This window comes from Callospermophilus lateralis, chromosome 10 (genome assembly GCF_048772815.1).
Source record: "Callospermophilus lateralis isolate mCalLat2 chromosome 10, mCalLat2.hap1, whole genome shotgun sequence".
Taxonomy (NCBI): domain Eukaryota; kingdom Metazoa; phylum Chordata; class Mammalia; order Rodentia; family Sciuridae; genus Callospermophilus; species Callospermophilus lateralis.
The window spans coordinates 97,233,681-97,245,694 of record NC_135314.1 but is presented as its reverse complement, the minus strand read 5'-3'; the positions used below and the strand labels follow the sequence as shown (position 1 = coordinate 97,245,694).

At 36.1% G+C, this 12,014-nt stretch overlaps 1 protein-coding gene across 1 annotated transcript in view; it reads right to left on the bottom strand.

Annotated features, from left to right (window-relative positions):
* Wdr49 (WD repeat domain 49) overlaps positions 1–12,014 on the bottom strand; it is a 138,048-nt gene that overhangs the window by 33,917 nt on the left and 92,117 nt on the right. Inside the window, exons 13-15 of the mRNA XM_076868745.2 lie at positions 11,338–11,525; positions 10,369–10,566; positions 5,691–5,872 (exon numbers count right to left, since the gene is read on the bottom strand). Of these exons, the coding sequence (XP_076724860.2) occupies positions 5,691–5,872; positions 10,369–10,566; positions 11,338–11,525 (568 nt within the window). The remainder of the gene's footprint in view (positions 1–5,690; positions 5,873–10,368; positions 10,567–11,337; positions 11,526–12,014) is intronic.

Sequence of the window (12,014 nt, the reverse complement as noted above, 5' to 3'; positions counted from 1 at the left end):
ATTCGTTGCCCTCCTGCCTGCTCAAGTACAGGGCATGCTAGTCTTTGGGATCTTGCCTTAGGATTTTGTGCATTAACTACAGGAATTGAGGGCCGCTCAGCTCTTACGCCCTCTGGTGATAGAACGGAGTTAGTAGCAGCCTCCTGTTGTAACTCCCCAACTGATGGTCGTTTTTCCTCTAAGCTTTCTTTCTTCAAATTTTCCTCTGTCTGACTAGCTGGAGAGACCTTCTCTTTTGCTTGACCTGACATGTTTTCTACCACAGTTTGGACCTCTAACAATTTACTTAACAGTTTTTCGGTTTGTTTTTTACTAGTTTCTAATCTACTATAAAGGTAACGCAACCCAGTTAGGTAGCATAAAACAAACCCGAAACAGAATGAAACAAAAACGAAGCAAAGAATAGTTGTATCAATTTTCTCTTTCTCCGGGCCAAACAACTTCAAGCCTTGAGCCAACCATTTTTCCCAGTTTGCCTGAGAAAATTCTAGGGATAGGCAGCTTGAAACAAAAACAAAATAAATCAAAAGAAGAACACATTGTTTTTTGAAATGGTCACCCATTCTGTCGCCTTCCCTCAGGGGCGAGCAATTTTACTCACCTCCAAGCTTCAGGCGCTCCCCGTACAGGGCCACCAGTTGCCGCTGTCTGGCTGGGCACAAGATCACGAGCCACTCAAACAGGAACAAACTTTATTTGAAAGAACCACCAATAACACGTCCGCCCGGGAAGCTTCCCGATCCACCCACGCGGCGTTCTGCTGCTCCTTTTCCGGAACTCCAGCGCAAGCGCCTCCCCGGAATTCCCTCCTACTGTACTTTCCCAACCAATGGGAACTCTCCAGGAGTCCCGCAGCAGGAGTCCGGTATCCATATGAATGTAATTTTTAACATAATCATATCATCTCAATGGCTAGCTGGCATCACCTTTCAATCAAAAATGCCATGCATCATATTAATTGGCTGTGGCTCCCAGCAAGAAGGAGAAGGGAGAGTCAGCTTTGTGCATCTGCCATGCAGGGAGAGCAGCAATGCCAACATTCTCCTTCTCTTTCATCCTCCTTTTATAGCCTCAGTGAATGGGAAACTGTGACCAGTGAACAACAGAGAAAAGACAGTTTCTGCGATGGTGTTCCACTTGGTCAAGATTTCTAAAATGACAGTCACATTGAATTGAAATATGGTGGGAATTTTATAGAAGAACTATCTTCTTGTCAGTTCTGAGTAAGCCCTATTTCTTTTCTTATTTGGAATAAGTAATAAATCAAAAGTACCAAAATATTTTTTGTTCGTCTTCCTGTAGTAGGTTCAAATAGTTATCCCTACCAGAATTCTGTTTTGTAATTGTATATGTATATTGGGGGAAGTGTCTATTTTTAAACATTTAATATTTCTTTTCTGAATTAATAATTAATAACCTTTCAAAACAGAAAGCATCAGACTCGGACATTTGTACTGGTAAATTCCATAAAGTATTTAAAGAAGAAATGATATCAATTCTATATAACATGTTCCAGAAAATAGAACATTTTGTAACTCATTCCAGAAAGTCAGCATAACTCTCATGCCAAAGTCAGACAAAGATATTTCAATAAAGAAATAATACAGACCATTCTTTCTTATAAACATAATTACAGAAATCTGCAAAGTAGTATTAGCAATAAACTCCAACCATGTATAAAAATAATTGTCTACCATATCTAAGTGGAATTTATTCAGGCATGCAAAGCTGGTTCTCCATTTGAAAATCAATTGATATAATTCCAGTTGCATAGAAGAAACTAGAATAAATGAAATCATCCTCTCAAAATCAAAGTCACATTAAAGGCTTCAGAAGAAAAATCGTATGATCAGAAAAAACATTTGACAAAATCCTATACCCATTCATAATAACTATCAGCAAACAGAAAAGAAGGAAACTTCCTCACCTTGATAAAAGCCATCTACAAAAAACATTCATCTATCATACGTAATAAAGAGAAACTACATGGTTTCCCCCTAAGACCAAGACCAAGAAGAAAAAAGAATGCTCCTTCTCACCATGCTGACTCAACATCATATTGGATCTCCTAGCTAATGCAATAAAACAAGAAAATGAAATAAGAGTTATATATGTTGGAAAAAAGAGATAAAACTGGCTGCACCAATTTGCAGTCCCACCAGCAATGTATGAGTGTACCTTTTTCCCCACATCTTCGTCAACACTTATTGTTGTTTGTCTTCATAATAGCTGCCAGTCTGACTGGAGTGAGATGGTATCTTAGAGTAGTTTGGATTTGCATTTCTCTGACTGCTAGAGATGATGAACATTTTTCCATATATTTGTTGATTGATTGTATATCCTCTTCTGAGAAGTCTCTGTTCAGGTTTTTGACCCATCTATTGATTGGATTATTTGGTTTTTTTGGTGCTTGGATTTTTGAGTTTTTTATATACCCTAGATATTAGTGTTCTATCTGATGTGTGAGGAGTAAAAATTTATTCCCAAGATATAGGCTCTCTATTCATCTCACTGATTTTTTTTTCTGACAAGAAGCTTTTTAGTTTGAATCCATCCCATTTATTGATTAATTAAAACCAATTCTTGGTTTTAATTCTTGCACTATAAGAGTCTTATTAAGGAAGTTGGGGCCTAAGCCCACATGATGAAGATTAGAGCCTACTTTTTCTTCTATTCAATGCAGAGTCTCTGGCTTAATTCCTAGGTCCTTGATCCACTTTGAGTTGAGTTTTGTTCATGGTGTGAGATATGGAGATTCCTTGGAAAACTGAGAATGGAGCCACCATTCAACCCAGCTATCCCTCTCCTCGGTCTATACCCAAAGAACAGCATACTACAGGTACACACCCACATCAATGTTTATAACAGCACAATGGACAATAGATAAACTGTGGAACCAAGCTAGATGCCCTTCAGAAGATGTATGGATAAAAAACATGTGGCATATATACACAATGGAATATTATTCAGCAGTAAAAGAGAATAAAATCATAGAATTTGCAGGTAAATGGATAGCATTGGAGAAGATAATGCTAAGTGAAGTTAGCCAATCCCAAAAAACAAATGCCGAATGTTTTCTTTAATATAAGGTGACTGACTCATAGTTGGGTAGGGAGGGGGAGCATGGGAGGAACAGACGAACTCTAGATAGGGCAGAGGGGTGGGAGGGGAAGTGAGGGGGCAGAGGGTTAGCAAAGATTGTGGAATGTGATGGACATCATTATCCAAAGTACATGTATGAAGACACAAATTGGTGTGAACATACTTTATATACAACCAGAGATATGAAAATTTGTGCTCTATATATGTAATAAGAATTGTAATGCATTCTGCTGTCATTTATTTTTTCAAAAATCAATTTTAAAAAGATATAAAACTATCTTTTCTTGAACATGGCATAATTGGGATGAGGATGTAGCTCAATAGTTAAGCACTCCTGGGTTCAATCCCCAGTAACCAAAAACAAACAAACAAACAAACAAAAGAAAAGGAAAATGGCATAATTGTCTACATGGGAAATCCCAAAAAGTCAAAAAAAAAAAAAAAAAAAACACCTATTGGAACTCATAATCTAGCAAGGATTTAGGAAACAGAGTTAACATACACAAAAAATAAATTTCTTTCTTAAATACTAGCCATAAACAATTAAAATTTGACATTTAAAACAGATCATTTGCATTAGCACCAAAATTGAAATATTTACTTATAATACATATAAGACACAATAACATCTATGTTAGGAAAATTACAAAACTTTAATGAACAAAATCAAAGAACACTTGCATAAATGTAGAGATATACATGAGAAGAAAGATTTAATATTGTCATTTTCCCCACCTGATTTATAGATTCAACATAACCTTAATGGTAATTCTAGAAAATTACTTTGAGCTATCAACAAATTGACTAAATTTTATATGAAAACATAAAAGACCCAGAATAGGAAGAGAAATATTAAAGAACAAAGTAGGAGGATTAACAAATACCCACTTCACTTCAAGACTTACTGTAAATGCACAGTAATCAGAACAGTGTAGTATTTTTGAAAAACTAGAATAATATAACAGAATAGAGAGCCCCAAAATATGTAAATACAGTGAACTGATTATTAATAATTGTGTTACTCATAATTGCCAAATGTAGAAGCAATTAAGATGCCTGTCAATAGTAAATCCATAAACAAATTATGGAACATCCATATGATTACACTTTATTCAGTGATAAAAGGAAATAAACTATTGTATTGAGTTATGAGGGAATTTTGAGAAGTCATAAATGCATATTACTAAGTGAAAGAAGTTGACCTAAAAATGCTACATACTTTGACTCCAACTATATAACACTTTGAAATAGGTAAAGAAGATAATGAAATATCAATGATTGGATGATGTGAGGAAGGATGGGTAAGTGTAACACAAAACCATTTTTAAAACTGTACAAAATAAACATTGAGCCCTGGTGTAAACAATGGATTTTAATGTGCAATATCAGAATTTATTCATCAATTTTAACAAATATACCATTCTAGTACAAGACATTATGTGTGTGTGGGGGGGTGTATTTCTTAACTTTTTGTTCTTTCTGTGCCATTGTTCTGTAAACCTAAAAAAATTATAATGCAACATATGCACATGTTAAGAATTCCAATTGTCTAGAAGAAAACTGAATAAATAAAATCATCCTCTCAGGTTGGAACTGTAGCTCAGTGGCAGAGTGCTTGCCTAGCATGTGTGAGGCACTGGGTTCGATCCTCAGCACCACATAAAAATATAAACAAATAAAGACATTCTGTCCATTTACAACTACAAAAAAATATATTTTTAAATTATCCTCTCAAAATAAGTCAATTGGTTAGTACTGAAGGTGAAATTATGAGAGCATGAGTTAACAAGAATATAGGAAACAAAAAACAATACTGAAGTTGCCTGGCATTAGGGAGTGAATGGAAGGTAAGAATGGAACCTTGCAGAGCAATGTGAAGAGGAAAAATGTCTGAGTAAGGTAGAAAGACTAGAAGCTGTAGGGAGGGAGATGTCTAACATTCAGTTAAACTCTTAGAACTTCTATTATATAAACCCCTGTGCACTTTACCAAAACCAGGAGTAACACTTAATGTTCTGACAATAGATACACTGATGAGAGACAGAAGGAGAGAGAGAGCGGGGGCTGGGGGTTAGATATACAGGTAGACATTGTGTTTGAGAAAAGGGACTAATTTCCACAATTAGGTTGATGATGGAGTAGAAATAAAAAGACTAGAGACACTGAATATAAGTCAAGAGTACACTGGAGCTGGATGCGTGACAAATGCCTGTAATCCCAGCAGCTCAGGGGACTGAGACAGGAGGGTAGCAAGTTCAAAGCCAGCCTCAGTAATGGTGAAGCGCTAAGTAACTCAGTGAGACCCTGTCTCTAAATAAAATACAAAATATGGCTGGGGATGTGGTTTAAGTGCTCCTGAGTTCAGTCCCTAGTACCAAAAAAAAAAAGTACAATGGAGGCAAGAACTAACCAGACATAGCCCTGAGAACATAAACCCCCTCCCATCTACTAATCCCCTAAATTTTAGAGAAATCTGGAGGTGGGGTGGTCACTGGACAGCCAGAGAGCACGGAAGGAACTTTGGGCCAACTTTATCTTTTCTGTTCTCTACTGTAGTTGACATCTGCATAATGCTTAAAATTTCTTACTTGCATGTTGAGTGATCTTTGTTTTTCTTGTTAAGTAGAGAAAATTCTGTTGGGTCTAAATATGATTCCTCTTTAGAAAACAAAGGTTTTGCTCTCATACTTTCCTCTTGAGTTTCACTTTCCATTAAATTAGTATCTCTTTTAGGAGGAGAAAGACAGTTGTCAATATACCAATGTTTTGCCTAAAAAACAACAACGACAAAGAAATCTATCTTATTTTTATAAAATATATTTTCATCAAATATCTTTGTGTATTTACTATGTATTAGATTACTAATTGATGCCCTGGGAACATGCACAAACAGAAAATGACTTTGACCAGACTCCCATCTATAAGGAGCTTACAATCTTAGGAGGAGGTGAAACATTGTGTTAATAAAGGCAGAAAATCAGATGTTATAACAAGGAAACAGAAATTCATTGAAAAGTCAATAATAGACTGAAAAAATTTTATAGCCACTTCTATTTTAAATTCTTGGATAGCAAACTGTATATTAATTAAGAACAAAAAACAAAACTTTCATTGAAAAATTGCCAGAATTAAATTTTCTTTGCACACTACTTTCTCAAGAACCTCAAAATACAATCTAAGTATTAATTTTTTTCCCAGAAAAACATGTTACATGATAGTTTTCACATATCAGATTTTGCCAATAATTCCTAATATGCACCCATCTAGCAAAAGTTTCACACTGACAAGCTCTTTCATATTTTAAATACAAGACCAATTTCCTTATCTTGTATCAATTCACATTGTACACACAGGAATGCACCATTGAACACTGCCTATATGTTAGAAGAGAAGCATTAGGCACTCCAAGGATATTTGACTAGCCTTCAAACTGATCAGTTTGTCTTCAGCATTTGTCTTCAGTAAAGTAAAATGCCTGTAAGGGCAGGGAGATAATGTCAATGTGTGAACTGATCTTCATAGAATAAGTGCATAATAAATAGCAAATTAAATTTGGCCTCTGTATTCAAAAGCAATAGGGAAGAGTAGGGACTACACTCAATTTCAAAGTAAGTGACTCATGTAAAAGAGGCTGTGATGATGTGGAAATAGTCACACTGTGTCCTCCAAGAGTTCATGTGGTAGACATTTGGTCCCCAGTGTGGCTATATTGAAGTAGAGTGTTGAATCTTTAAGAAACAGAATCTACGATGGGAGGTCTTTAGGTTGTTGGTGGGGGGATGCCTTCGGAAGACATTAATTCTTGTGGCATGCTGAGACAGTTCTCGCAAAAGCAAGCTTATAGTTCCTTATTGTCTTTTCAGCAGGTCTTCCCAGCTCTCTGGCTTCCTATCCCACCCGCCGTGTGACCTCTCCATCTCACAGTGGCTCCTACGTCTCTAATGTCATCTTCCATGAAGTGGTGAAGCCAAGGCCTTTCTCAAAACCATGCTGTTTGAACTTTCAACCTCCTAAACTCTGAGCTTAATAAACCACTCTTCTTTGAAAATTACCTAACTCCAGATATGTCATTTTAATAACAGAAAGCAGACTAATACAGGGGCCATAATAACTCTCAGGGAGTGACATATGCTCTTTTGCAAGAGAAGAAATCTTTTATCTTTATTTGACATTGCTTAATGTTTAATTCAAATTGCAAGCACTAAGTGAGCAGGCATAGCCAAAGTCCCTGGCCATAAAATCAATCTGATGAGGAGAGGTACCAGTAGATAAACTCTGCCCAGCACAAACAGCAGTTAGTGCTTACAGAAGGGCACTAAAGAATTGCAGGCATCATCTAATTACTTCTTATCCCATCATCATCTGCCAGCTTCCTGGGATAAATGTGTATTCAAGGATAAATCATCATCACCCTGTTTCTTCAGCTCTAGAAATAGCCATGCCATAGCACTTACTTTTAAAAATCTAACTTGAAAACTAGCCAAAGATCAATAGCTATGTCACAAAAGCGATTCAAAGTTATTTTTTAAAAATCTTTTTTCATGAAGTATTCGAAATCGCATTGCAATAAATTTTAAATCCTTTAATCAGATTGCGTGTGATTGGGAGATTAAGTCAAGATAGGAAATCAAAATACATTATTGCTTGTCCTGTTTTCATTACTACTAGATCCGTATTAATTCAACTGAAAGACAAATGCTACGCTCAAGTGCGGGCAGAAGTCAGTCATTACATTGTACAGATCGAATTTGTTCAGGAAGAATTATTCTGATCCTATTATTTTTTACTCATTGAGTCCCTTCTCCTCCTTATCTATGTACTTGGGTTTGCCTTCCATAATGTTTTCTTTCTGTAAAGGATTTCTTTTCTTATTCCTCATGAGCCAGATGTTCGCTGTTGCTATTTTCCAGTACCTGTTCATTCATACCCTCCTCTCCCCTTCCTTCCTTCTCCTCCCCTTCTCTGCCCCCTCTTCCCTTCTCTTCTTTTTCTGCCTGACTCTTCCCTTGCAGAACTTCTCTTTCCTTCTTTTCTCCTTCCTCTCCCCTCCCCTCTTTCCTGTACCCCTTGAAACTAGCAGTACCCATATTCAAGGCAGTTTGACAAAAGTGAATTGTTCTTTAAAATAAAATCAAAAGTCTCAAGCAGAAGGGACAAGAGAGTCCTCAGCTTTGTCAGCCTCATGGTTCCAAAATGATGCAGCTCTTGTGGCTCTACTCCTGTCAATCGGAAGGGGGAAAAGGCACTATTTATAATTTATAAAGGATTCTGGGGGATGAAGTCCTTTATATTAAAAAAAAAAAGCAAGCAAACGAAAACCTAATGATCTGATGAGGAGTTATCAGTATACAATCAGTGCTACACAACAGTACTTAGTACTTAAAGAAGGGCACTGAAGAATTGCACTCAACTAATTTCTTTTTGTCCCACAATCCCAGTTTCCTGGGATAAATGTGTACCATGGATAAACCATCCTCACCCATGTTATGAAATACCAATGACATAAAAATGAATAGTTTAACTAGGACACGTTTCTTAATTAAATTAAAATTTAGGAACAGATTGCATTTGGTAGGCACAGTTTATATGTTACCCTTACCTAGGCATGGTCTTATTTTTTGTTTCAACCCATCTAAGGGATGGATACACCAGACCTCACCCACTTGGTGACACTTCATTTCTTGACCTGTCATTCAAACTCCCCCTTGTCTTTCCAGAGCCCTGTGGCTGTCTGCCAGCATCAGCATTACATGGACTTTTTCAATTGCCAGAAGCAGTCTTCCGACTTCTCTCCTACGCAGATTAACAGTCATGTCCCACTCATCTCATCCACCACACACCTACCCACACACCCTTTGAGCTTCCACTCAGCTGCTATTTTTCCTGATTGAGAAAAGTCTAGCACTTGCCTTATTTATAGAGTAGAAGACACTGATACAGCTCACAAGTGTTACATGGAGACTCCCACACTGCTCAGCCAAACACAGGTCCACCTCCCTAGACTATTTTCTGATTTACCATAATGTTCTATGTCCTAAAGGGTTGCAGAGAATTCTTTCAGCACAGATTGACATTAGCAAACTGACTTCACCAATACAGAAACACCAAAGCTTTTCTTCCAACACTAAGAGAATCAGGTACTCTCACAGCATGATATTGGCACATGAGGCCACTGAAAAGAACCAAATTAGCTGGCCGAACAGAACAGGGTTTCAGCTTAAACTCACTCCAACATGTTTGAACAGTACTGGTTAAAACCAGCCAGATATATTATGTTCCCATAGTACAAAGGGAACAGGAACAGAGCTCCCATGAAAACAAGAACAAAAAATATGAAACAACGAATATTCCCTTTCTTCCATGCCTCCCACTTCTATTTTATTTCGGTCAGGAGCAAGTCAGACCTTAATTTCATGGGAAGAAAGGGTTAAAAGCATGTGCTCTAAAGTGAGCCAGCGTGGGTAAAAGGGCAAAAGTCGGCCATCATGAGCTTCTTTGAGCTGAGAATTCACTCAAACTCTCTGTGACTCTGTTTTGTTATCCATATAGTAGAAATAATGGAACCTCCACCCTCATGGAGTGACCATTGTGAAAATTAAATGAGATAATTCATGTAAAGATCTTAGATATTCTGAGTACACATAAAACACCCCGAAAATATTAACTATTATATTTGAAAAAATAAACCAGAAAATGAATAGGGAGATTTGGGTTTTTTTAAAGATATTCCACATCTGATTATTACCTTTATTATTTAATAGCCACAGTCATCTGCCTAATTACAATATGTTAATTTTATCCATGATATATAATATATGTATATGTATACATATATATATATATATTAATTTTTTTAGTTGTTGGTGGAGCTTTATTTTATTTGCTTATTTATATATGGTGCTGGGAATTGAATGCAGTGCCTCACACGTGCGAGGTAAGCTCTCCACCACTGAGCTACAACTCCAGCCCCATATTATATTTTTATTAAATTTTGAACTTGAATTTATTTATTTTAGAAGAGAAAAATTTCTCATAAATCCTAAAATATTTTGAGCAGTACTAAACTTATGTCTTTCTGTGTCTCTAGTGTCCTCCATTTGGTGGAAGTATTGCATCTAATGGTAGACAGATAAGAGATGTCTGCAACTAGAGCTTCAGAAATGTTAGTCAGTTCTTTCAAGACTGGTAAGATTCAAATGGAAATCAGCCCAAATTCATACTGAAAGGCAAGTAAATACTCCAATAAGAAAGGAACAGTATTTCTACCTGACCAAAGATCCAAATAGGAGCATTGTAGATTCCAGTCACACAAATGCTGCAGTCTGCAGAGGAGGAGACAATCAGTAGATGGCCACCTCGCTCACAAACCTCCAAGGAAGTTATCCGGTCCTCATGAGGTTGGAATGATCTTATTAGCGTTGGGGGTTGTGTGACTTTGTTCTCACTGGAATTAAGACAGTAGTCCTGAAAAAAACAAATTTCAGAACTGTAAAAATCCAAATATTAGCTCAAAATGGCATAGCACTTGTTCTAAAGCCTCATACAAAAATGAAAAATGTATATTTGATAATAACCATCTGTGATCCAAATGCAAAAGAGAGTTCATGATAACATAGGGTAGAAAAATGGCATTAACATTAAAAATGAAACAGCTTCTCACTAACTTGATTGACTTGGGAAGTAGAAAGAAGAGAGGGAAGAAAATGGAAAGAAAATGATGAATAGTAATTTGATAGAGAGGAGCTTTACTTTGTATTGTTAATCACATATTACATAATATTATAATGTTATTCAAAAACTGAACATGTAATCAGTGATTAAAAAAAGAAAACCCAAACTAGCTCATGATGGCAATAATATTAGTTGAAGTTCCAGTACTTCTAAATTACATTTATAATCTCATTCCAAATAAAGTATCACCTAATTATTACATTTAAATGATGCTGCAGTACGTTGCTGACAAAATTGCATTACTAAATTGGGTGTTTGACTTGACTATATATTAACAGCTTTCCAATACTGAGAAAAAGCTGGCTTTCCCAATTACTTGTTTAAAAGAAGTCTCTGCTCAATGTACGTGCTTTCTTTAAAATACTCAAAACTGAGTATCTCTTCCTTTAAGAAACAGAAAAGACCCAGTCCATATGATTGAATATAATTTTATTGAATTTTTGTTTTCTGCAACTAGAGGCAGTCAAAAACAATGAAGACAATGGGAAAATAATTTCAATTTACCTCTATATTCCAGATTTTCAAGCATCCATCAAGGTCTCCTGTGGTAAGGTATCGGTTCAATTTATCAATAGACATAATAATGGATCCGGCTCCTCTGTGGGCCAAAAACTCAGCCAGAAGTTGTTTCTTAAACGTATTCCAAAATCTGACATAACCAGACCCACCACATGATACCAGGTTAGCTCCTTCTTAAAAGAAATGGAAAACCTAATAAGGAAACTGGAACTACAAATACCAGAAAATAACTTCCTCAAGTGGCTTTCCCTGTGTCAAGAAAGCATGTGGCATTAGAGAGGTGATAGCACTGAGAACAATTTCCAGTACCACTTTGATACTCTAGAATACAGAATGGAAAAAAACCTATAATCATGCCACCTGTTTGTGTTAAGTAATAAATGAGATAAGATACATAAGATATTTCATTATATTTAGTTTCCTTTCCTTTATTTATTTCTCTAATGTTATTTTGGTTTTTTTAAATATGGAATTAAGTTTTCTTCAAATAAAATTATAAAATATTAATTTCAACATAATAATAATGTTCTGATTTCACAAAACTTATCTTTCCTAATCACTTATTGGACATATACATGAAAGAAGTAAAAACCCTGATGCACAAAGTTAGAGGGATGTATATGTGATAAAAGTGTAGCTATTAAGTTCTCTGTTTGCAGCAA